The sequence below is a fragment of the Rattus norvegicus genome, chromosome 7 (genome assembly GCF_036323735.1).
Source record: "Rattus norvegicus strain BN/NHsdMcwi chromosome 7, GRCr8, whole genome shotgun sequence".
NCBI lineage: Eukaryota > Metazoa > Chordata > Mammalia > Rodentia > Muridae > Rattus > Rattus norvegicus.
This window is the reverse complement of record NC_086025.1, coordinates 65,148,127-65,175,826: the sequence shown is the minus strand read 5'-3', so window position 1 is coordinate 65,175,826 and position 27,700 is coordinate 65,148,127. Positions and strand designations below refer to the sequence as shown.

At 41.2% G+C, this 27,700-nt stretch overlaps 1 protein-coding gene and 1 pseudogene across 43 annotated transcripts in view; one reads left to right on the top strand and one right to left on the bottom strand.

The window, feature by feature from the left end:
* R3hdm2 (R3H domain containing 2) overlaps positions 1–27,700 on the bottom strand; it is a 128,179-nt gene that overhangs the window by 50,037 nt on the left and 50,442 nt on the right. For 36 of the 43 annotated variants that reach the window (XM_063263810.1, XM_063263808.1, XM_039079498.2 and 33 more), the window contains one exon: positions 2,303–2,502. In XM_063263810.1, the coding sequence (XP_063119880.1) occupies positions 2,303–2,467 (165 nt within the window). In that variant the 5' untranslated portion in view covers positions 2,468–2,502. Of the gene's footprint in view, positions 1–2,302; positions 2,503–24,134; positions 24,279–27,700 lie in introns of those variants that run through there. The other 7 variants (XM_063263807.1, XM_039079496.2, XM_063263819.1 and 4 more) reach the window with 2 other exon arrangements.
* On the top strand, positions 2,501–24,281 carry LOC134479885 (peptidyl-prolyl cis-trans isomerase D-like; annotated as a pseudogene).

The following is a 27,700-nucleotide window of genomic DNA, read 5'->3' as shown; positions in this document are numbered from 1 at the left end:
ACACATAAAAATAAATAAAACCTCAAAAAAATCAATATCACTGGTGGGACTAAAGAGATAGGTCAGTAGCTAAGAGGACTTGCTGCTCTTGTAGATGACCTAGGTTCAGTTCCCATCACCCACGGGATGGCTCACAACTGTTTAGAAGAGGTCATTGGATCCCAGAGGATCCAATGCCCTCTTCTGGCTTCTGTAGGCATTGAATATACAACATGATGAACAAATATGCATGCAGACAGAACACTCATTTGGCCTGTATGTCTGTCCATCCATCTGTCCATCCATCTCTCATTCTCTCTCATCTTCATATATGTGTGTGTGTGTGTGTGTGTGTGTGTGTGTGTGTGTGTGTGTGTGTGTATGTATGTATGTATGTATGTATGTATGTATGTATGTATGTATATAGATGTTCTGGGCACTGTAACCCTAGCATTTTGGGAGATGTACTTCAGGGTTAGCCTGGACTACATAGCATGTTTAAGAGTCAGCTTGAACTATATGAAGTCCTGTTTTAAAAACACTAAAAGTAAATAAGCAAACAAATAAAAAATGCAAGTGTAGGTTCTCTCTTGTACTCAGTATAGCACAGCCACCCCACGGTCTGGCCCGGGACACTGCAGTGGATGTCCCTATGGTCTGGCCCAGGATAGTGCAGTGTAGGTCTCATTGCTGCCCTGATGGCAGAGTAATTAAGTGGTGGAAAAAACACCTCTGTCTTCTCACTGGTTGGAGATCTGCCAGAAATGCAGTAGACCCCTCCCTTTCCGATAGAGGATGCTATGTTGACAAAGGCAAGCAATGCTGCCTGGGGCTCCAGGACCTTGGCTCTGTCAGTCGGTAAAGAGAAGAGGAGGCAACCGCTCCCCTATGTCCACTCCCTTACTTTGCCTTCTTCCCACCTGGTTCCCAGCACTGAGCTCAGTGCTCTGACATAAGAAAGCTTAGCAGCCAGGACTTCAGAGTAAGCTGCAGACTGCACAAAGGCAAGGAGAAAGATGACCAACTGCACTAAGATGAGCCATGCTACCACCATAGCAAAAAGCGAGCACCAGCTTCCTACGCAGGTGGGACCAAACGAAGCCCTGCCACTTAGTTGTAAGCACAGGACCACTGGATTAGATAGAGGAACTTTCTTTTTGGATCACAAAAAAGAAAAGAATGGGTTTGCCTGACTAGGCTCAGAAAACATACTTGTCATTGTTCAAGACATTGTGAAGCTTGTTTTGATTGTAAAACAATGCTATTCTGGCCATTTTAAATTTTTGTATCCAAATAAAGTTTATGGTTGGTAATATTACTCTCTTTCATAAACTAATTTAGAATCTATTTCTTTTTGTGTAGAAAGAAGCAATCCAAATTATACTAAAATGAGTATCTAACAATGTGACTCAAGAAAGTCGTGGAGCTTCCCTTCCTCTTGTACAATACAGGTTCAGGCAGAATCTGAACAAAGTGCAGCAACTACAGTAAGAACAGTGAGCTCGGGGCCAAGCCCTCAGGACTCCACCGTCTGCTTGGACTTCACCTTGGACTCTGTGACTAAAATGGGCAGTTTTTAGGTAGCCTGGCCCTGAACTTGCTCCATGTCAAAGATGACTTTGACCTTCTGATTTTTCTGCTTTCACTTGCTGAGGGACTGAAAGCCTTACAGTGGGCATCAGCTGACAGCTGACACAAACCTACAATCACGTGGGAAGAGGGAACATTAACTCAAGAATGACCTTCATCAGACTGACCTGTGGCCTTGTGTGAGCAATTTTCTTTTCGTTTTCCACTATTCTGTTTTGTATTTGTTTTTTTTTTGTTTGTTTTGTTTTGTTTTTTGTTTTTCAAGACAGTAATTCTTTGTGTAGCTCTCCCAGTCTTGAAACTCTATATAAACCATGCTGGTCTCTACCTGCCTCTGCCGCCTGAATGCCAGCCAGGATTAAAGGCACTTTCCTAGTTGCTAATTGCTGTAGGAGGGCCCAGCACACTGTGGATGGAGACAGCCCTCAGCAGGTGGGGCTGGGACGCTAGCTGCAGGCTTGGGAAGCCACCTTCTGTAATGGCTCCATGGTTTCTGCTTCAGCTCCTGCTCTGGCCTCCCTAGAAAATAAACTGGCTTGTGAGCTGAGATGAACCCTTTCCTCCAACTGCTTCTCATCAGTGTTTTACCATAGCAACAGAAAAGCAAACTAGAACAGGACTGCACCACTGTGCCTGGCTCTGGGTGAAGCTGGGGAGAGGTGACATCAGTAATCAGCAGATTCTCTGTCTCTTCAAGTTAAAGGACTGTGAACATGGCACACTTAACCCTTACCTGTGTCTCCTGACGCAGACCATTCTCTTCACCCTCCTTCTCAACTTCTTCTTTACTTGGAGTTTTGGATATAAATTTATTTTTGTTTACAGATTCTTCCACCAGTTTTTTTTCTGATTCTTTCATTATTTCCAGAGTCTCCTGAGTAGTGTTACTGTTAGACATGTTCTGCAGCAGGGTATAGCAGCTTCTATGGATTTCTGAAGAAACAGGAAACGCAAATGATAAGAGTAACAGCTTTGTATACACACACAAGGCTTGTTTTTAAAACACACACACAGACACATACACTACCAACAGTCTCCCTTCAACCTAGAAGAAAGTCCTCTGGTAAATGCTGCCCTTGGATGAATTTCTTTCTTTCTTTCTTTCTTTCTTTCTATCTATCTATCTATCTATCTATCTATCTATCTATCTATCTATCTATCTATCCATCCATCCATCCATCCATCCATCCATCCATCCATCCATCTATCTATCTATCTATCTATCTATCTATCTATCTATCTATCTATGCTTTTATTTTCTGTTTTTACAAGACAAAGTCACATTATGTTGGTAGTCCTGGCTGTCCTGGAACTCACCAAGTAGACCAGGCTGTCCTGGAACTCACAGAGATCTGCTTGCCTCTTGAGTACTGGGTTTAAAAGTGTATACTAACCACACCCAGCTTTCTCTTCTTTTTAAACTTTATTTTAGTAAAACTGACATATAATATAGCATATATCTGATTAATTACATTACATGTTTAGAAATAGGATCTTCTATGTCCTCCTGGCTAGCCTAGAACTTAATATGTAGAACAGGCTTCCCTCACGCTCACATTGATCTCTCTGCCTTAGCCTTCTAAGTGCTAGAGTTTCAAGCATGTGCTATCATGTCTAGATACCCACATGAATTGAAATGTAAATTTGATGAGTTGCAAATTAATATCCCTGTGAGACCGTCAGACAACTGAGCAGTAAATACTATTACTATTACACAGTTCTCCCTTGACTTTCCATCGCTCCTGGCCAGATCTGGTCTGCTTACTGTCACTTCAAATTAATCTGTCTTTTCTAGATATTGGCGATAGGGTGCTATGGACCCAACCCAGGCACATAGTTCACCACTGAGCAACATCAGTAGCCACACACATTTTCCCAAGTTTCACAGAAATGAAATCACACTGTCTAGACAATTTTCCTCAGCATAATTATTTTGAGATTCACCCGAGTTCAGTTCTAAAGCAACTTAGGATGAGTTCTGAGTTCTCTTGGCACTTTATATGCTGTTACTGAATTGTGCTCCTATTTTCAGCTATATTGTTTAAGTCACTAGATTAGAAAAATGTGTCATAAAGCTCTTTACCAGCAGAAACATCCTTCTTTAACAAAAGGGAGAACTGCTACAGCTATAAACTGCAAAATCCTCACCAGTTTCAAGCTACATACTATCAAAAAGCAGCTAAATTATACAAGTCACCCCATCTTATATTGTGTCTTTCAAACAGCTGAAAGCATGCATGGAGAGAAGAACTTTCTAGCCGCTGTCCTCTAGACAGACCGAGACCTTCCTGGAGTGGGAGAGGACTGCAGTTTTGCTGTTCACTACCTGGGTTCACTCAGCCACACAGATTGCAAATGACTGGGGTGGCGTCTTATCACTTACTGTCACTGCCTGGGAAATACTAGATTCCTATAGATTCCCAAAGTTACCCAAGCTGGTGCTCTATGAACAGATCTATTCCCTTCACTGCTGAGGTCAGACACTTAGCTCCTTCTTACAGGATCACCAAGCAGTTTCTTTTTTCCTCAACCCACTCACACTTACTCCCAGTGTAGTTGTACAGTTTGAACTAAATGAACAAATTGTCAGCAATGCTTCAGACTTGTCAACCAGTCAGTTTCTTATCCTTCAAACAATTTACAGAAGCACAGGCAGCCTCATGCAGTACAAGTTAAACTGCCTGCAAGATTATTGCTTGTCTGTCTGTGCAGCTGTTTAGAAACCTAGTTTGCCTAAAACAGAAAAGTTCTCCTTCATGCCAGGTGTAGCGGTACACACTTAAAACCCCAGCCCTTGAAAAGCAGAGGCCAGCTTGCTCTATACAGCTAGTTCCAGGACAGCAGGGATACATAGATAGACCCCATCTCAGGAAAGAAATGGTTGACAGCTACACATTATGGTGTCCCTGTATCCTCAGCACCAGGGAGACTGGAGGCTGAAGAAGGTACTGTTTATGGTCATACCACCTTGAATGTGCCCAATCTCATCTAGATGGGTAAAATAAAATAGTGTTTTCTCTCTGATATATATATAAAATATTGCACACTGTTATGGGCTTCTATAGAAAGAGTTATAACCCTCAAGGTGTTTTTTGATCATTGGCTAATATATGAGAGTTTAACTGTCTGTTCATGTCATGTCATATTTACACATGATCAACTTTAAAAACTTTTAAAATTTATCGTGCCTGTGTGTATATGTGTATGTTATGTGTTCATACCACAGCATGTGGGTGAAAGTCAGAAGATAACTTGTGATTGTTGGGTCTCTCCTTTCACCATATGGGGTACAGGGCAGAAAGCAGGTCATCTTCCCCAGCAGCAAGTGCCTTTTCCTACTGAGCCTACTGAACCATCTTGCTGGCCCTAGATGAGTATATGTATTACACTGTCCTGTTAGGTTAGCCTTTGAAGTTCTAGAAAAACAGCACATAGGGCTGGCAGTTGGCTTAGTTCACCTTCTGCACAGTCAAAGTATTTACCTTCAAATATAAACTATTACTTTTAAGAAAACTTTCCTTAAAAAGAGGACAAAATTAATCATTCTGTTATTCGCTCCTATCAGCCCCAATTTAGCTTCCTATGCCAGTAATTAAAAACAAGCACAGGGCTGGACATTAGTGCCACATGTCTTTCTATCCAGCACTCAAGGCGGATCTCTATGAGTTTGAGGCCAGCCAAATCTACATAATGAGTTCCAGGATAGTTAGGGCTACCTACATAGTGAGACCCTGCCCCAAAACAACACAACACAGCAGCAACAACAACAATGACGAAAACATACATTTTTCAGTCTTCAAATATCTTTTACTAGAAGTTCATGCACTGTCCTCATTTGTTCTATTTCAAGTCACTGTGCAGTCACTTTTGTGAAGACAGGCATTCGTGTTTTTCCAGGACAAAACAAAATAACAAAACTCCCTAAAAACTGTTTCAGGAATGTAGATAAATATCCAACTTAAGTAGCAAAAACAGCACCCTGTAAGTGACGCTGTGCAACAGTTGTTGCTGTATCCTCACGTTTATTAAACAGCTATCTTGTCTGACAACACACAATATAAAGAACCACCATGAAAACCACTCATCTACATGCACTAATAAAATCTTGAGAATGAATATCCTGTTGGCACTGGACAGCCAATCACAGGTGCAGAAGCTCCAGAAACCGGATATGCATATGTTGAACAAAAATAATCATCATTCCATGTCAACCCCTTACAAAAAACAGTTTAATCTTGTTTCTTTATTTAAGCATTCCTTGCTTCTTAAAGTCAGGTCTTCAACTACCACCACTTCAGTTCCATGCATGGTCACTGCTCCAAAACAGCAATAAAAAACTTGTCCTGACTGCGTGTATGTGCATGCTCGCTCAAACGCACACACGCACGCACGCATGCCCCGCAATGAGGACATAGGATATGCTCCTCATGAAAGATCTGAGAGAGTTACTAATTTCTGGATTATGATCTATCCAAAGACACTAAATACAAAACCTTTTTTCCTCCCTTCTCCCACCACCTGTGGGTGGCTTTTATTGTTTGTCTCCTTTTGAAAGAAGATTTAGACAGCTGAGCTTAGGTGGGCTTGGGAGTCACTGTGTAGCCAACGATGACCTGCCCCCACTTCCTAAGTGCTACCATTACAAGTGGCAGCCCTGTACCTGCCCAGGGTCCTGCTCTCTCTTGCCCAAGCTGGTCTTGAACTTGTAGCAGTTTTCATGTGTCAGCCCTGAGTGCTGTGTGCCTGGTTTAATATTGTAAAATATTATTCTTAGTATTTTCAATAAAGCTATTTCTTAGGTTAAGGCATTCTTTTACTCTCCAAAATAACCTTTTTTTTAAAAAAAAGATTTATTTATTTATTATATATAAGTACACTATAGCTGTCTTCAGACACAGCAGAAGAGGGCATCGGATCTCTTTACAGATGGTTGTGAGCCACCATGTGGTTGCTGGGAATTGAACTCAGGACCTCTGAAAGAGCAGTCGGGGCTCTTAACCACTGAGCCATCTCTCCAGCCCCCAAAATAACCTTTAATGAAGGTAATTTTTGTCCTGTAATTCTATGTAGAAGTCTCTGCATACTCCTGACAAATAAAAATTCCTAGTAATGAATCTTGGAGCAGGAGGAGTGAAAGTTACAGCTTAAGGGTGAATCAATTTATTAACTTTTTTTCATTATTTTTTACTTTTAATTCCTTTTTGAGATGAGGGTCTCACTATATAGACCAGACTGGCTTCTAACTTGTGATTCTTCTGCCTCAGCTTTCTGAGTGCTGGAGTTACACTGCACCCAGGTAATTATATTTTTTTAGAATGCAGAGATTACATAGAATTAGGGATTAAAATCCGACTGAGATATTGGTTTGACATCAATCAGCTGAATACAGGAAGCACACCACTTCTTCCTGGACCCCGGGTATCTCATGCATACAAAGAGAACAGCTTAGGCTGCACTCATACAGCAAGGATGGCTTAGTGTGAGATATATGGATTGTAGACATTCCACTGATGACTCAAATAGTAGTTCCAATGATGCTTGTTAATGGATCCTTAATTTGCCCCTTAGCATCCCACATCTGTGCTATAGTTTTGATGCTCAGTTTAGGCTTAGAACTCTCAACAATATGGATGAATGATCCCCCAGAAGTCTAGCCATGTATTAACTTTTTTTAAAGGCTAAAAAAGAAAGAACAGGGCAGAAACATAGCCTGGCTTGGCAAATAAAAGTACTTACTGTGTAAGTTCTGATTTCAAATACTCAGAACCCACATAAAAACAAATAAACATCAACAAAACACAGGCATGAGCAAGGTGACTTATGTCTTTATAGTCTTTAGTCCCTGCACTCAGGAGGATCTGTGTGAGTTTGAAGCCAACCTCGTCTGCACAGTTAGACCCTAACTAAACTAAACAACACAAAGAAAAAACAAAACCAGACACATATAGGTTGCATATGCCTATAACTCCAGTGTTGAGGGGTAGAGACAGGCATATTCCTTGAGCTCACAGGGCTAGTCAACAAAAGTCAAAAATTGCAAGCTTTGGGCTCAGTGAGAAACCCTGTCTTTTCTTCTCCCTCTCTCCTTCTCTTTCTCTCTCTAATTTTTTTGAGACAAGTTGTCACTTTATAAATCTGGCTGGTCTGGAACTATGTAACCCAAGGTGAACTCAAATCCACAGAGACTGACCTGCTTCTACTTCCTGAGTGTTAGGAGAAAAGGTGTGCACCTCTATGCCCAGTGGAAAATCCTGTCTTAAAGGTATAAAGGTGGAGAATGGAGAAAGATGCTCAATGTATTCTGGCCTTCACACTCTGTGCACATTCATATGCAAATACCCTTGTGCTTCATCACTTGCACACAAACACACCAAATTAAACACAGTGTTTAAAGAAAGAACGGCTGTAAAGCCAATAGGAGGCATAGAAATAATTCCCCCTTTGATGGTTTGTTTGACATACAGAAGAAATTAAGGAGGTAGATTTTATTTTTTGACACAAGAAAAAGAAAAGGGACTAATTCATATGTAATCAGGACCAGGACAAACCAAAGACATGATGCTCCCAGGAGGGCCCATGTGAGCACTTCCCTGTAAACTATCTGCACATACTGTACAGTGCATCCTGGTCTTTTGGCTTTGTTTTTTTAAGCACAATTTTTAAGGCAGAGGATCTTCTGAAGACACTCAATGGCTTAGAACTGCACAAAAGTGACTGACTACTGGAAGAGTGAAGAAATACTCCTTGGTGGTGGGGTGTCAAGATTCAACGACTTCATAAAGAATACTACATATTTATTCTTCACTTCCAGAACACAGTGAGATTACATTTTCTTCCATCAATTGTATAAACAACTTCCAAAGCATCGGAGCAAAGGGAATACATAGGGATACCCAGAGAGAAAGCTAGACTCATTTCTATTCTCTCCCCAGTCCCCTTTTCCGGAGACAGGGTCTGCTATACGTATCTAAGACTGGCCTTGAACCTAGAGTCCTGCCTCAGCCTCCTAAGTTCAGTACTGCAGGACACATCAGCTTAGCTTTTATTGACTCCTTTATAATCGATGTCCGATAGAGAAAATATAAATAAGACAATCATAGATACTAAAGATCCTACCTTACCCTGTGGTAAATTCCTTGTAAAGTTTTCTAGTGTTTTACTCATTCACATATGAAGAGCAAACTGCTTCAAAGTAATAGATTTAAAAATGTTTTATTGAGCCAGTGAGATGGCTCAGCAGGTGAAGCTACATGTTGCCAAGCCTCACAACCTGAGTTCATTTCCTGGGAACTCCTCCTCAAATCAAAACAAAGTATTTAATAATTATGCAGAGGACTAGGCATGGTGATGCACACCTTTAACTCCCAGTACTCAGGAGGCTGAGATGGGTGGATCTCTGAGTTTGAGGCCAGCCTGGTCTACAGAGCAGGTTCCACGACATCAAGGGTGACACAAAGAAACCCTATCTTGGCAAACAAACAAACAAACAAACAAACAAGACTATATTGTGAAATGGGCACAACTTTCTGGATATCAGTTCTTCTCTTCCAACTGTTGAATCATGGCTTGTTTTCTGTGTTTTTCCTGCCACACTGCATATTCTAGGTTAGAACCCCTGGAACCAATGTAAAATTAGCTAGATATCATGACATACGTATGCAAATCCAACACTCCTACATCAAGATGGAAGAAAGAGACAGAGTATTGGTGGGGAGCTCACAGGTCAAATAGCCTAGAGTGTGCAGTGCAGAAACAGAAACAAGAAAGATCAAGTCTCAGTAAAGTAGAAAGGAAGAATTAATTTCTAGAAAAGTTGTCCTCTGACTTCTATGTATACATAGTGACATACTCATTCATACCACCCACCCAAATAAATAAATAAACAACAACAACAATATAAACAACAGCAAAAACAACAAAATATCAAGGGAAAGAGAGACAAGTAGTGGTTCTGTAAAAGCACAGACTGCTTTTGCACAGGGACCCTGGCAGCTCACATGTGCTGGTAACTATACTCCAGGGAACTGGAAAACACTTCTGGTCTCCTCAGGCACTGTGCTAACATGCATGTACAAATCCACAATGGTAAACAGGCGCGCGCGCAAACACACACACACACACACACACACACACACACACACACACACACACACACACTTTTTAAAAATTTAAATAAAATCTTTTGAAAATACTATGAAAAGATTATTCTTTCAAAGCTGTAAAGAAACAGGGACTCTGTCTCCATAATTTTATGTAACTCAAGAATAAACTAAGCTAAGCGCGTAACTATAATCTCAGAACAACAGGCTGATAAAGAAGAAACATAAACCTGAACTGTGCTGTGAGACCCTATCTCAAAAAACCACAAACAAGGGAAGGGCCGCAGAGTTGGCTCAGCGGTTAAGAACACTTGTTATCCTTACAGAAGACTCAGGCTCAATTCCCAGCACCCCTACAGTGGCTTGCGACAATATGTAACTCCAGTTCCAGGAGATCAGATGTGTTCTTTGACATGGTGCACATATATACATTCAGGTAAAACATTCATAAAAATAAAATAATCTAAATTTATAACGCAAATAATAAAAAATCTAAATCTAAAGGAAAAAAAAGAAGTAAAAAAAGTAAGTAAAATTAACCAGTGGTGATTAAGTTAGAAAGTAGTTGTTTTAAGAATTAGAGTTGGGGGGGTTGGGGATTTAGCTCAGTGGTAGAGCGCTTGCCTAGGAAGCGCAAGGCCCTGGGTTTGGTCCCCAGCTCCGAAAAAAAAAGAAGCAAAAAAAAAAAAAAAAAAAAGAATTAGAGTTGGTGTCCCTCTCGCACACAAGGCACTCATGTCCCGCTTTCCAGCGCCTGCAGAGATGTTCCACCCATTCCCAGCCAAGACCTCCAATTCCAAGAACTCACAAGTCTTCTTTGATGTGGACATCAGTGGGGAGAGAGTTGGACGAATTGTTTTAGAATTGTTTGCAGATATTGTTCCTAAAACTGCAGAAAATTTTCGTGCATTGTGTGCAGGAGAAAAGGGCACTGGATGGACAACTGGGAAACCTCTGCATTTTAAAGGATGTCCTTTGACCGAATTATTATGAAATTTATGATTGAGGGTGGAGACTTCTCAATTCAGAATTGGACAGGTAGAGAAAGTATTTATGGTGAAAAATTTGAAGACAAGAATTTTCACTATAAGCATGATCGGGAGGGTTTGCTGAGCATGGCAAATGCAGGCCCCAATACAAATGGTTCTCAGTTCTTTATCACAACAGGTCTAACTCCTCATGTGGATGGGAAACATGTGGTATTTGGTCAAGTAATAAAAGGACTAGGTGTGGCAAGGATGCTTGAATGTAGATGTGAATGGTGGAAAACCTGCCAAACTCTGTTATTGCAGAATGTGGAGAATTGAAGGAAGGGGATGACTAGGGAATATTCCCTAAAGATGGCTCTGGGGATAGTCATCCAGATTTCCCCGAGGATGCAGATATAGACTTAAAGGATGTAGATAATATTTTATTAATATTTGAAGACTTAAAAAACATTGGAAGTACTTTTTTCAAGTCTCAGAACTGGGAGATGGCTATTAAAAAATATGTGAAGGTTTTAAGGTACGTGGATAGTTCAAAGACTGTTATTGAGAAAGCAGATCTATCCAGACTGCAACCTAGAGCCTTAAGTTGTGTGCAGCTGAATGTTGGTGCTTGTAACTTGAAGATGTCAAATTGGCAGGGGGCAACTGACAGTTGCTTGGAGGCTCTTGAAATGGACTCTTCAAACACTAAAGCACAATACCGAAAAGCGCAAGGATTGCAAGGATTGAAAGAATATGATCAAGTATTGGCTGATTTTAAGAAGGTAAAGGAGATAGCCCCAGGAGATAAAGCTATCCAGGCAGAATTGCTTAAAGTCACACAAATGATAAAGGCACAGAAAGATAAGGAGAAAGCAGTGTATGCAAAAATGTTTGCTTAATAAGGATTAAAGTTTCCTTAACTATTATATATTGATTATATAAAGGACAATGTATAATACTGTCTACATGACCCCTGATGTGTTTCCCTTGATCTTTGTCATTGTTTACATAGCAGTACTGACATCGGTTCCTTCTTAATAAAGTGTTACGAATTACAGTGAAAAAAAAAAAAAAAAAAGAGGGTTGGGGCTGGAGAGATGGCTCAGTGACTGCTCTTCCAGAGGTCCTGAATTCAAATCCCAGCAACCACATGGTGGCTCACAACTATCTGCAATGAGATCTGATGCCCTCTTCTGGTGTGTCTGAAGACAGCCAGAGTGTACTTATATATAATAAATAAATCTTTAAAAAAAAGAATTAGGGGTAAGAGCAAAGCAGATACTGGCAATAAGAGAAAATACAGGACTTTTCATGAGTTAACAGAACTAGTCTATCTTGCTGGATGGATATGGTGGTTCATTCCTATAATATAACATTTGGGAGGTTAAGACAAGACAGTTGTCATGAGTTTCAGGCCCATTTGGGCTGCAGAGTGAACCCTGTCTCCAAAACAAAAGCAACCAAACCCCAAATAAACAAAATGAAATATTCTATTTTGTTTGTAGTAATGTTTTTTCTTTTTTTTTTTTAATGATTTTTTTTAAGATTTTTTTTTTTTGAGTACACTGTAGCTCTCTTCAGACACCAGAAGAGGGCATCAGATCCTGCTATAGATGGTTGTGAACCACCATGTGGGTGCTGAGAATTGAACTCAGGACTCTGGAAGAGCAATCAGTGCTCTTAACTACTAAGCGATCTCTACAGCCCCATTAAGATTTATTTCTGGGCTGGAGAGATGGCTCAGTGGTAAAGAGTACCAATTACTCTTCTAGAGGATCCAGGTTCAATTCCCAGCATCCACATGGCAGCTCACAACTGTCTGCAACTCCAGTTCTAGGAGCTATGACATACACATAAAGCACCAAAGCACATTAGATAAATAAATCATTGTTTAAAACAAAGACAAGTGTGCCTGGAGTTTGTGGTGGCCAGAAGAGGTTGCTGGATCCCCTGGAAAAGGAGTTAAGAGATGTATGTGTACAGCCATGTGGAGTACTGGGAGTTGAACCTTGGTCCTTTGTAAGAGCAGTGAGAGATCTTAATCACTGAGACATTTTTCCAGCCTCAGCAGCATGGTTTTAAAGGTGCAGTATATAACTTCCAAAACTCATTAACAAAACATTTAAGATCTGTGTATTTAACTACACACACACACACACACACACACACACACACACACACACACACACACAAATGACAACAACCAAAGAAACAAACAAAAACCAGCAAGATGGCTCAATGGGTAAAGAAAGGTACTTGGAAGTACCTGATGACCTGAGTTGGATCCCCAGAACCTCCATGATAGACAGAGAACCAACTTGTGCAAAACTCTCCTCTGATCTCCACAAACCTCTGCCCCAACAAAAAACAAAGAAAGAGGAAAAAAAAAGAAAGAAAATGACAACCTTTAAAAAAAGAACATTCTCAGGAATTAAATAATAGGAACAAAGGGTTAAAAAAAATAAAGTGTGTGTGGGATACTAGGAGTTAGAGATTTAGACAGAGATGGGATGGAGGTATGGGAGAAGGTGTGGGAGGTGGTTAACTAAAATTAAGTATGTACATATATGGATACATATGTATGTGTATACATACACATTTATGGAAACCCATTACTTTGAAATGTAACTTAAAAATCTAATAAAAGGTAGCTAGAGAGAGAGCTCAGTGGTTAAGAGTACTGGTTGTTCATCCAGAGAACCCAGGTTCAATTCCTAGCACTCATATGACAGTTTATAACAATCTGTAACTCTAGAACCAACGGAATGCTCAGCCTTAAATGGACACCTTTATCAACTCCCCCACAGGGTCAGGAGACACTGATGAAAAAGGAAGGCAGGAAGGTAAGATCCGGGTGATGATCCTATGCAAAGCTGCCTTGTGAACATGACATGGCTCTCCACCACTATGATTACCTGTGTGAGACATACAAAAGACCAAGGCAGCAAGGTCAGGCAGCACTAACTGGACTCGAAGCTACCACAAGTAGGGAGGGAGGGGAGAAGACAAGAAGCTTGAAAGACAACATGTTGGGGATTTACCTGGTAGAATGACAGAGAGGAGTTGGGGTGAAAAATGATAAAACAGTAGAGGTTCATGCACCACAATCCTTTTATTTTCTTTCTTCCTTTCTCTATTTTCTTTCTTTGGGGTTGAGAGGAATAAAGTACACTACAGAGCCCTGCTGGTCTGGAACTTGCTATGTAGACTAGGCCAGCCTTGAACTCACAGAGAGCTGCCTGTCTCTGCCTTCTGAGTGCTGAAATTGAAGGTGTGTCCCACCACACCCAGCAAACTTATGTTTTCTGACAGAATCAGGAAAGAAAATGATGTCTATACTAACTGAGCGGGATCATGGCCCACTGCTTTATGCACTTGAATTCTTACCTGAGTACAGCTAAGCAGCCTGATCAGGGCGCATTATCAGGTAAGTGAGAGAAAGAGACCAGAACCTCAGTGCTGTCTGACTTCAATGTCCCCACTGTTTCAATGTCTACACTGACTTTTTAAAGATTTTCTTTTTCTTTTCTTTTTTTTTAAAACTAATTTAATAAACTACGTGTGTGTGAGTGCAGGTGCCTGAGGAGTCCAAGGTGTCTGATTTCCCTGGAGCTGAAGTACAGGTGGTTGTGAGCCACCGCACATGGGTGCTCGGAACTGAACTCAGGTCTTCTGCAAGAGCACTAGGCACTCTTAACTCTCTCTTAATGTCTACATTTTCAAAATAACAAAACAAAGCAAAGTCTACATTTGTTCTATGACTTTGATATTATTCATTTATTATTATTTTAAACATATTTGTTTATTTTATGTATATTAGTAAGTTGTTGCTGACACACTACAAGAGGGCATCGGATCCCATTACAAATGGTTGTGAGCCACCATGTGGTTGCTGGGAATTGAACTCAGGACCCTCTGGAGGAGCAGTCAGTGCTCTTAACCACTGAGCCATCTCTCCAGCCCTTCTATTTATTATTACTAAAAGATTCTATCGCTGTAATATAACTAATTCTTTACTAGAGTATTTTTCAGATGAGAAAACCAAAGCTTGGAGAAATGAACTTCAAGTCAACATTAAAGGGGCAAATGCAAGAATTTAACTTGGCTACTCTGATCCCTTAACCAAGTTCTAGGTATTCCAAAGTAACTGACCATTAAGGAAATTTTAGGATATAAAGTATTGAATAGAAAGGTACCTAGATTTAAGGCCTTTTCTTCTTTTTGAGTCAATGCAGGCTATATTTGGAGACCTAAAGACTAGGTTTATAAACTCTCCTATCTTTCTCTTCAATCTAAAGTCCATTTCTCATGATTATTTATTTATTTATTTATTTATTTATTTATTTATTTATTTATTTATTTTTAGCTCTCTGAGTGTGCTGGCTAGTTATTATGTAAACTTGACAAAGGCCAGAGCCATCTGGGAAGAGAGAAGTTCAACTGAGAAAATGCCCCCATGAGACTGGCCTGTAAGCAAGCTGGTGGGGTATTATCTTCATTGATTAATGATAGGGAAGGGCCCAGCTCCCTGTTGGCAGTTCAATTCCTGGGCAGGTGGTCCTGGGGTTTATAAAAAAGCAGGCTGAGCAAGCCACAGCAAGTAAGCCAGAAACAGCACTCTCCACGCCAGTGGCTTCAGTTTTTGGATCCAGGTCTTAGCCTGCTTGAGTTCCTGACCAATTTTTCTGGATGATAACTACAAGCAGCAAAATGAAATAAACCTTTTCCTTCCCAAGTTGATTTTGGTCTAAGACCATCAGGAAAATACAAGTATTTAGATTATGACTCATAACAGTAGCAAAATTACAGTGTATATAGAGACAAATCACTTCTGGCCTATCATGGCCATGCTTAGAATTAAAACTTGTCAGCCGGGTGTGGGAGCTACCCTTTAATCTCAGCACCTGGAGCCAGGTGGATCTCGGTGAGCTGGAGGCCAGCTTGGTTTACAGAACAAGTTCCAAGACAGCCAGAGATGTTACAGAGAAACCTTGTCTTGAAAAACCAAACCAAAACAACACTGTCACAAAAACAAACAAACAAACAAACACCAAACCAAACAACCCTGTCACAAAAAACAAACCACACAAGCCTGTCACATGCCCAGCTGGCTGCAGCAGGAGTATAATTTACAGATAGGAGGTAAGGACTTCATCTCCCAATCAGATCACATTGAAAATATACAGATATAGTATTCAGATTTAACAAGAAATTTTGAGAAAAGCACCTTTTATCATTTTTTAAACATCTTATATTATGGCTCTACATTCTGATAATATTAATGTTATAAATCACCAAATAAGGGATTCTTCAAGGGTAAATGAGGGTATGTTTTATGCTCTGTCTTTTCATTGGCCCTTAGGTCAGCCAATCTGATGCAGGATTCCATGGCAACAGTCTCTGTCACTAAGAGCTACAAAATGAGCTTACCCTCCCATCTTAAATAAAACCAGTTTCCACAGACACTGCTGCAAATGCTGAGAGATGGTCTCTGCAGATAAATAAGCATCCTAACCATTCACCTTGGGGCAGGAGAGATGAACAGAAATGGCAGTGACTCTATGAAAGCAACACTGGATTTTTTTTTCCCTTGCTCAGTTTTAGGAAAGAATTCCAAGAATCCAAATGGTCAGAAAACTGACATGAAGACTAACTTAGGACTACTGCCTTTTTATGTTTTGTTTTGTTTTTTAAATATAACAGGCATGGAAACTGACATATCTTACGCCTTTACTGTCATATTTTCAAACACAGTTCTTATAATACTCAGAATTTTATTACATCTGTCATTTTTTTCTGTATATCCCTGCTACACCATCCTCCACTACTCTAAAGGGAAAAAACAAAACAAAACACCCCTGCTGTTCTCAATGCCAAAATAATGTATTTGCTCTTCACATTCATTTGACCCCATTCCTTCTCCTTTACCTGCAAACATTCCATGAGGAGAAGGAAGAAGAGGAGGAGAAAGAAGAGGAGGAGGAATGGAAGGGAGGGAGGGGGGAGGGAGGGAAGGAGGCAGGCAGGCAGGCAGGCAGGCAGGCAGGCAGGCAGGCTGGCTGGCTGGCCGGCCAAGCCAACATCTCTCACTGGCATACACTTACAGTTCACAATTCACCTGGCATATTATATAAGGCACTCCTGTTTCTTAGATGCCATTCACCAATAACTGATGAAATATCTCAGGGTACAATAAACAGAGCTTGGTCTCTACCCTTTGCTTTCTGGAGTCACTAGAGTACTAAGAACTAGACAGAATCAGGTCAGGAACTTACGGATTTTCAGCAAGTTCACAGTGCTCTTTGTGTGTTCTTTAACTGTAGTAAAACATGTATTAATTTTTATTTTTTAAATTTAATTTTATTTAATTAAAACATTAATCTTTCTATTTAACACTTTTGTGCATATTCACTTGTTTGTGTGCATATATGTATAGGAACACATGTATGCACGAGCATGTTGAAGCCAGAGGTTGACCTAAGATGTATTCCTTTTTTTTTTTTTTTGGTTCTTTTTTTTTGGAGCTGGGGACCGAACCCAGAGCCTTGCGCTTCCTAGGCAAGCGCTCTACCACTGAGCTAAATCCCCAGCCCCTAAGATGTATTCCTAATTGTTTGCCACCTTTTTATGTTTGTTTTTGTGTCACAAATTCAATTCAGTTCAGCCAGTAAGGCACAGGTCTGTTCCTGTATCTGCTCTCCAGTACTAAGGTACTGTCACAGGTGTGTATGTGACCATTTCACCAGCTTTTACACGAGTGCTGGAGATCTAACTTGTGTTCTCATGTTAATGTGTTAACCACTTCATCAACCAAACTATGTCTCCAGTCCTATTTAACTATTTTTTAGAAAGCTTTATTTTGGTTTTAATTATGTGGGGGTAAGGTATATGTGTTCACGAGTGAAGGTTCTCTCAGAGGCTAGAAGAGAACATCATAGCCCTTGGAACTAGAGTTTTAGACATGGGTGTTGAGAACCAAAATGGGTCCTCTGTGAGAGCAGCAAATTTCTCTCCAGTCCCTATTTTAACAGTTTTTCAGTATAGACTCTAATAATGTCAGGTACACCAATGTTGTTATAAAAGCAAAACAATTATCTTGGCATAAAGATTATATTAAGATACTCTAGTAATTCTTTTGACTGATATTTAATGAACATATAGAAATGTAGATACTCCTCAGCTTACAATAGGGTTATTTCATAATAAACTTACTCCAAGTTGAAACATTAAATCAGGAGCTGGAGAGATGGCTCTGCAGTTAAGAGCTGCTCTTGCAGGGGACCTGGGTTTATTTCCCAGGACTCACATGGCGGCTCACAACACAATGTGATTCCAGTTCCAGAGGGCTCCAACACCTTCTTCTGTTCTGGCCTTTGAGGTCACTGAATGCACTAGTACATGTAATATACACACAGGCAAAACACTCATACACATACACCTAACTGACTGAGCACCACAACTCAGCAACATAGTAGCCTGTGTGTTATCTGTCCTTTACTCCCTGAGACCATGCAGCCGACTGAGTCATTGCCGCTGCCCAACATCATCATCACAGCACACAGTACTGAACAGTATTAGCCCTGCTGGGGAAATACATACTCTAATGAATATGTTTAAGTCTCAGAGGCGGAGGTCAGAGATCAGTAGCAGGTGCAAGCTTCTGAACTCAACCACCAACATCTTCTTTCCTCCCTATCAGAATAAAGACACCTGATACTCTTAGAAATAAGAAAGCAAATGGTACAAATCTTGGATGTCAGCTGAGTATGTGAACTGGCCATCGCATGTCAGCATTGCAAGGCCCTAGGTTCAATCTCTTATATCTAAAGAAGAAAAACAAAAAGAGAAAAAAGAAAAGAGAGAAACAAAGTTTTTCACCATTACTGCTCAGAGGAAAACAGCTACCAACAGGAGTGAATGTAAGTTTTTACATGCCCATCTGGGTTGATCTGGACCCCTTTAGCACCATTCATTTCCATAGGAAAAACAGTTATTAATGGAAGAAATTCTTGGAACTGAGAAAAACTTTTGTTTCAAGTTTCTATAAGATATTTTAATTTTATTTTTACATTTCTGAGCAACTCTCAGGCTAGTCTGGAGCTCATCATGTGGCCCAGGATGGCTTCAGCCTCATAGTAATCTTTCTGTGTCTGACACATGCCCAGTTAAAATTTCCCAAGAACTCTTAAGGAGACAACCCAGAAAAGGAGAGATCCTACTTTTTGTTTGAGTCCTAATTATATTAAAACTATTAAAAGCAAGTTACAGAGGGGTTGGGGATTTAGCTCAGTGGCAGAGCGCTTGCCTAGCAAGCGCAAGGCCCTGGGTTCAGTCCCCAGTTCCGGGGGGAAAAAAAAAAGCAAGTTATAGAAAAGACATTCATTACTTCTCTCTGTACAGTTAGTTTATTGTCATTATAAAACTAAAACTAAACAATTCAACCTATACTTTTCTTCCTGTCTCTAGCCTTCTGTTTATTTTTAAGACAGGGTCTCATGTAGCCTGTGCTGGTTTTGAAGTCCTGTGTTGGCAAGGATGACCCTAAACTTCTGATCCTGCTATCTTCAGCTCTCAAGAGCTGGGAACCCAGGCAACCCTGCCATTGCTGTTCTCTTCCTCCTCCCAGCATCACTGTGTGTGATGTGGGCGCACGGCTGCACTGCACACTTGGTTACAAGTCAGGCCTTGTCTGCCAGTTCTCTCCTTCCCCTCAGGCTCAGGCTGACCGGCTCCTGTAGCAAGCACCCTCACCATCTTCCTGTTGAAGATATTTAAATTAAATTAAATTAAAATATCCCCTGAGAGGAGGCTCAGCAGGGAGTGCACCCAGCACCAAGTCTGACAACCTGAGTTCCAGGTTGACCCAGCAAACTGTCCTCTGAGTCCACGTGTGCATCATGGCAGGTAGGCATGCAAACACACAAGCACAGATATAAAAGTATCTGTAAAGATCTTGAGCTGTTTAGTCCAGAAGGACAAGAAGCTGCATGGAAAGACGTTTTCTGAATGATGTTATTCCTTAATACAAGAACCCAACACTCTGACATAGGAAGCTTTCCTGTGACAGTGGCAATGGGGACAGAAGCAGCAGGCCTAGAGGTGCAGCTACCCTGAGAGCTGTTGACCTCACACACAGGGAGCCTGGTCCTCATCTACTGCAACACTGCACAACCCGGGCAAGTCAGGACACCCATGAGTCTAACACTTAGGGGTCGTGGCAAGAGGATCGGAATTTCAGGGCAAGTTGAAGGCGAGCCTAGGGTAGATGAAAGGCTATCTAAAAAATAAAACAAAACAACAAAACCACCACCACCACCAACAACAAACCATAGCTATTATTTTTTATTTCCAGTGCTCTTGATTTACACAGAGTACCCCCTTTATCTCAATTTAACGCTAAGTGTCTATGCAGAGATGTTGATTTAAGATCAGGAAGAAGGGCTGGCCAGACAGCACTAAGTCACTCCATCACCTGATGACTACTGGACCTGTGGCCCCACATAAGGAAAGGAGAGGGCTAGCTGACAATGGCTGTCGGTACTTGTCTGCACACACCCACCAGCACACATAGCCATAGAATTAACAAGTATAATAAAACCATTTTTAAAAAAGAAAAGCAAGATTCTCCCTCCCCCTTGGAGCTTATTTTGGTTGGGTATATTTCCCACACCCCCCACTACACCCCCAAGATAGGGTTTATCTATGTCGCCCTGGCTGTCCTGAACTCACTCTACAGACCAGACTGGTATCAGACTCACAGAGATCCACTGGCCTCAGCCTCCCAAGTGCTGGGGTTAAAGGTGCTCTCTGCTGCCCCTGCCCTTGGGTTCTCGAGGTAGGGTCTCACTATACAGCTCAAGTTGAGCTCAGATTTGCAATTATCTGCTTTAGCCTCCCAAACCTGGCATTGCACACACACACACACACACACACACACACACACACACACACACACACACACACACACGCACACACGAAGGATCACATTCAGCTAAGGTTTCTTTTTTTTTTTTTTGGTTCTTTTTTTCCGGGACCAAACCCAGGGCCTTGCGCTTCCTAGGTAAGCGCTCTACCACTGAGCTAAATCCCCAGCCCCTAAGGTTTCTTTATATTTCAAACACAAGTACAGAAAATCCAATGAAAATCAACCATGATCTGTAATTCTGCCATTACTACCATTATTAATAGCAACATACTTAAGAATAATCTGGTTTTTACTCTTTTTTTTTTTTTTTTTTTTTAAGAGCTGGGGACCGAACCCAGGGCCTTGCGCTTGCTACCACTGAGCTAAATCCCCAACCCGGTTTTTACTCTTATATTTATATATAATTAATATCCATATTGGATGTTTTTATATCCAGTATTTTTTATGTAATTATATGATACATCTAGAATACTTTTACCAAATACTGAAATTGTAACAATATTACACTTAAATTTCTTCTCTAATTGAACTTTTTACTCAGTAGTCTAAGCTAGCCTGGAACTCATGATCTATAATTTCACCTCTTACGTACTGGAGTTACAGGCTATTCCATTCCACTGATCTCTTTTTCTGTCAGGGGTTTTGTTATGTTTGTTTGAGACAGGGTCTTATTCTGTATTCCACCCTGACCTGGAATTCACTATTACCCACACTGTCCTCAAACTAATAGTGTCCTCATAGGGGTCTTGGCCTTCTAACTGCTGAACTTACTGTCAGGAGGCATCGGATCTGCTTTAGTAATCTTTAAAAGACAGGATTTTATGTATTCAGGCTGGCTATGGCCCCACTACGCAGATGAAATGCTTTTGAATTAGCAATCTTCCTGTTTCAGCCTCTTCAGTGCTAAGATTATAAATGTAAAATACCACAGCAGGTTTTAAATTAACTTTAACTAAAGGAATATCCTGGTGGGCTGGAGAGATGGCTTGTGACTGCCGTTCCAAAGGTCCTTAGTTCAATTCCCAACAACCACATGGTGGCTCACAACCATCTGTAATGGTATCTGATATCCTCTTCTGGTGTGTCTGAAAAAAGCCAGTGTACTCACATGCATAAAATAAATAAATAAATCTTTAAAAAATATTCTGTTCATCCATGGACAATAATTTATTAACCATTCCTCATTATTGTGAATTCAAGCAGCTATCAATTTTACAATAAAATATTCTATGAACACCTTTGAATCTGTATCTTTATTAGCAATTCTCATTGACTGCTTAGGATAAATGTATTCAAGAATTTTAGATATAAAATGGTTTTCCTTCACTCATTTAAGAAAAAAAGCATGCATACTTGATGAGGATATTTGATCACACTATGAACCCCAAGGTTGTGTTATTGTGTTATATACTGAAAACAAACAAACAAACAAACAAAAAAACCGAAAAAACAAAAAAACCTGTCTCTAGTCGTGGTTCAGCCCTTAGTTTGAATCCCTCTAGCTAGAGTACAGACATGTCCTTAGTACACACCTTTTCTTTTCTTCTTTTTTAAATTTAATTTATTTGAGGGTGTCAGATTCCCTGAAATTGGAGTTACAGACGGTTGTGAGCCCCCATGAAGGTGCTGTGACTTGAACCCTGGCCCTTTGGAAAAGCAGTCAGTGCTAGTAACCACTGAACCATCTCTCTAGCCCTTGCATATTTAATCCCAAACAATAAAGGTAAAGCTAGTTTGTAGAAGGAATTACCCATGTTTGAAAGTAATGTTTAATTGAGTGGCAGAAAAAGTGACGAATCAGAGAAAGACCTCACAGGATAGGATCTGCCCAACTCTCATGAGAAGAGAGAGGAAAGGGAGGTAACTTAAGAGCACAGTGCAGGCAGAGAAGGAGGAAAGGAAGGAGACAGTTTTACAGGACAGTTGTATAGAGACAGGTTGCAGAGAGAACAAGCCAGATGCAGGTGAAGACAGGGGAAGCCAGAAGTTTAAAACAAGACTGCCAAAGTTAGTTTGAGGCCAAGTAGAGCAATTCAGGAGAGGTCAGGAGAAGCCAGATTGAATCAGTCACCTTGGGGAGGAGTTTGAGCCAGAACTAAGTTGAATCAGCCAGCCAGAGTTCAGAAAGACAAGAAAGAGTGACCTGATTCAGCAGTAAGTCTCATAGGGTGAAAATTCTAGGCCTAGATTAGATTACCGAGGCTAGAAGCTTGCAGGACCAGCAGACAGAGGCAGTGAGCCTTGGAGATGATAATTACATCAGGAGAATAAAAGTTACTTTCACACAGAGGTTCTCTAGTGAACTGATGTTTTTAGCTGTTCCATGTCATGCCTACTTCTCAGGCCTTTCAGTGAGTCTCAGACTTTCAGACCATACATGGGCAATGCCACTTGCTTGCTCGCCCACTCTCTGTTTCTTTTATAAATTAATTTTTCTTCTACATTTTGTTTATTTCTTTGTGTGTGTATGCAAGTGGATACACGCATGTGTGGAGGGCAGAGTTGTCTCCTTCCGCTATGTGGGCTCTGAGGACAGGACTCAGGCTGGCAAGGTGGTGGCTGTCACTTTTGCCCACTGAGTCATTGACTAGCCCACTTCTGCTTTTCTCTGGTTCATTTCCCTTTAAAAAAAAATTAACTCTTCTTTCTCCATACATACTAGAGAAGGTACAGAAAGCGTAAAAGCTCCATGCAGAGAGAGTTGCTTTGTTATGAGTGTCGCACACATTGCTGGTCCTTGTCAATGCACTCTGGTAGGTTAAAAAGCAATACAAAAAAGGGAAAAGCCTCAAAAGATACAAAAGAGTGAGTCTCTAAGTTATAACATAGGACTGATGAGATGGCTCAGCCATTAAAGGCTGGCTCTCCTCCCAAAATATGTTATAGCATAAAGCTAAAAGAAGATAAAGGATGTTGGACAGCTTAGTGTTTTTTATTTGATATTTGGCTCATTTAAAATTCTAGATTGGGGGGAAAGGGGTCATAAGGCAGCTCGGTGGCACAGCACACACTTAGTGTATACAAGGCCCCCAGATCAATGCCAGGCACTACCACCCATGCCCCAAGTCAGTTCATTTTATTTTAAGAATATGGTAGTGTTTTAAGGACTCACCATACACAGTATGTCATACAAACTACACTCTTATAGATACACAGAGAGACATGAGCATCATGAGCACAGCACCAAACCAGAAGAGTAGGAGTGCCGTGCCTTGCCTTTCCAGAGGTGGGCACCAGAGGCAAATGTCCAAAGACAGAGATGGAGTAAGGAGGCTTCTTTCAGACAGATAAGGATAAAAAGGATCGTTACAAACTGGCAGGCTGTTTTCTTGATGAGTATTGTGCAGGCAGAAGCTCTAGGCTGACCTCAGAAGAAATATCTGGCAATGGCAGCACCAGCTTCCCAATCAACACTGCAGTGGGTGCAGCTGCTGGCCCCAAACTGCAAGTCTTGCCAAATTTAGCTCCAAAGCTTTAAATTTAGCTCAGAAGCCCTCCTTCATATAAATATTAGATTGAACCTTGTGAGCAAAGAGTCTGTACAACAAAGTTCACTCTCCATAGATTTACCTAAGAAGCTGTGGATGGTTCTGTTGTTTGACTCAGGGTCTCACTTGTGTAGAACTGGCTGGCCAGATGGATCCCAAATTCAGACAGGTCTTCCTGCTTCGGCCTCAGTGCTGGAATTTAAATGTGTAAGTCGCTAGGCAGGAGCTGTAAATTTTAAAAGGCTTCGACATTAACATAACAAGACCACTAGCCTTTAAGCTTTTAGCTGACCACCCACGTCTCACTTCTGGTTCTTCCTCCTCCTAATATCTGGATGGCAGGCTCTTCCTGAGCATTATCTCCACTCAACCACAGTCCTCCACAGCCTTCAGTTCAAAAACCGAAGGCTCTCAGCACAACCCCTCGTTTACCTACATAAACCAACCAGACCCAAGTACTGGGCGTAAAAAGGACGGGCAAGAGGCCAAACTTCTTCTCTTCCTCAGTAAAACTCTGACTCCTCTACTGTTCTAGCTTGTTATTCTTCACTGTTTTTAAGACAAGAACCTGACCACTCAGAGTGATTCAGGAGGCTGCTGAATTTCCAAGGCCATATTTTCTCTAGAATTAAGCCTACCTAACAAGGAGATAAGTTCTATCACAATCAAAGACCCCACAACACAAAGATCTTAAATAAATCAGAACAATGGTAGGAAACAAAAACCAGTTGCACATGGTGGTACATGGCTATAACTCCAATTCGTTGGAGGCCACAAGTCAGCCTGGCCTACACAGAGACCTTGTCTGAAAACAAAACAATCAAACAACAACAACAACAACAACAACAACAACAACAAAAGACAAAACAGGCATGGTTGTACACACTGGATGAAAAAATACATAAAAAGGAAAGGAAAGGACATGACTGCTCCTAGGTATGGTGGAAAAGAAAGTTTATTATAGATATAAGGGAGACATAACCAGATGGAGACACATCTGAGGGAGTCCAGAGTGGTCATGTTTCTGAACGTATGGGGAGAGGAGGAAGGGAGAGAGGAGAACCAAGTATAGCAGCCAGGAGGTCAAAGGTGCACTGGAAGGAGAACCCAGCCCCTAGACTGTAGAGGGTGGGTGTGCTAGTCACAGTCTTTAACAAGTAGGAACAGAGGGATGCTGGGAGAATCTGGAGGCCTGGTCCACTCTGATAAATTAAATAGGCATCCCCTGGTTTGAAAGTTAATACATACCTGGCCTTAGCCCTTAGGTGGCTGAGGTCAGAAGACCTAGAATTTGAGGCTCGCATGGCTACACAGTAAATCTGAGGCCTATGTAGTGAGTTTCTCTATAAAACCCTGAAACAACCAAAAGATAATTGATGGTCAAAAAAGGAAAAGAGGAAAAGAGCTAATCTTCTCAGAATGTGTGTTTACAGACTGGCCTTTGAGATTAGAAAAGATGTGTTCCTCTACCTCTGGAATGCTGGGGTTAAAGGTGTGCCTCAAAACCTGGATACTTAGGAAGACCAGTTGTGTTGATGCATGTTCAAAATGCTTACACTATACTTGCATTCATTTTAGAAACTCAATCTTTTATGTGGTTTGACAATTTGTTCGTTTCCTCAAAGCTTGCATTTGGGGGCTGAGATGTAGCTCACATAACATGCAGAAAGCTCTAGGCTTGATCCTCATATCACCCCCTAAAGGGAGGAAGACTGACAAGATGACTCAGCAGATAAAAGCTTTTGCCATGCAAGCCTGATGACCAGAAATAACAGACAGCCACATGTGGTGGCTCACATCTGTAATCCTAGGGTAAATGGGAGGAGGCAGAACAGAGGAGTTCCCAAGAAGCTTGTGGGCCAGCTGGCCTAAATACAGAAATTGGAGACCCTGCCTCAAACAAGGTGGAAGACAGGAACCAACTCCTCAAAAGTTCTCCTGACTTCCAGATGTGCTTCTCACAGAAATAAATAAGTTCCTAAGTGATGTGGAAACACAAATGGCATAATCCTATTTGATTTCTAAATATTACAAATGATGGCTACTGCTAACTCAGTCCTTAAGATATCTAGGAGTTGAGGCAAAGGAGATGCTGGCATCAGGAAAGCATGAGGGTGTGAGTCCGGCTCCCGAGCACTCCTGTCAAGAAGCCGGGCCTATGATCCTTGCAGTGGGACGAGGACCGGGGGAACACTGACCAGCCAGTCTGCCCTAACAGTGAGTTCTAGGTTCAGTGAGACACTGTCCTAGTTAGCTTGAAAACTGCCCAGAGCTGAGGTTGTTTCAACTGGGGAATTGCCCAGATCAAATGAGCTAGTGAAAAACTGTCCTGATTGCTGACTGATGTGGGAGGACCCAGTCCAGGGTGGGGAGCATCATCCTGGGCTACATGCAAATGCTAGCCAACCAAGAGCCCAAGAGTAAGCTTGTGAACAAGCAGTTATCAGTACTCCTCCAGGGGTCTGTTTTAAGATGCTGCCTTGAGTTTCAGCTTGGCTTTCCTCGATGACAGACTGTAAACTATAAGAAGGAAACCCTTTCCTCTCCACATTACATTTAAGTCAGAGTTAGTTACCACAAAAACAGAAAAACAAGATAGAATAAACACCCAGCCTCAAAACAAAACAAACAAACAAAAATGTGGATATCTACAGAGGAGGACAACAATCTGCACCTTTTGCTCCACAGGCATATATGTGGGTAGGCACACATGTACACATACATATACTACACACACACACACACACACACACACACACACACACACACACACACACACACAGATAAGTTAAAAAAAAATTAAAAGAGGGCTGGCAAAATACCTCATCAGAAAAAGGCCCCTAAGGGGTAGGGGACTTAGCTCAGTGGTAGAGCACTTGCCTAGCAAGCTCAAGGCCCTGGGTTCGGTCCTCAGCTCCGGAAAAAAAAAAAAAGAAAAAAAGAAAAAAAAGAAAAAGAAAAAGAAAAAGGTCCCTAGGGCCCACATGGTAGAAGAAAGAACTGATTCCTACAGCTTGTCCTGACCGACTCACATATGCAATGGCATAGATGTACTCACATACACACACAAGACACAAGATAAAATCATATTAGCCAGTGAAAACTGATGTGGGAAGGCCCAAACCATGATGGGGAGCACCATCCCTAGACAGATGGTCTATAAATAATAACTCATAAAATTTTATGTATGGAAAAAGCTCAGTGGTAAAATGCGCTGGCTTTTCTAACAGAGGGCCAGAGTTCCATTCCCAGCACCCAACCGACAGCCCACAACCATCAGTGACCCCAATTACAGTTACCCTCATCTGACCTCGAGAACAAGGTATGCATGAGGTACATAGCTGAACATGCAGGCAGAACATTCATATACATAACAAAAAATGATCCTAAAAAAGATTAGGGTTTAGAGGGGAAAAAGAGAAGGGAGAAAAAGGTTCACTTTGTATGTATGTTTTGTCTGCGCATATGTATGTGCCTGCTACCTATGGAGGACAGAAGAGGGCATCAGATCCTAGAGGTGGGGTTACAGATGGTTATGATGTGTCACATGGGTGCTGGGAATTGAACTCAGATCCTCTGCAACAGCAGCCAGTGCTCTTAACCACCTCTTAACCATTTCTAAATATAATTAAAAAAAATTTTTTAAGG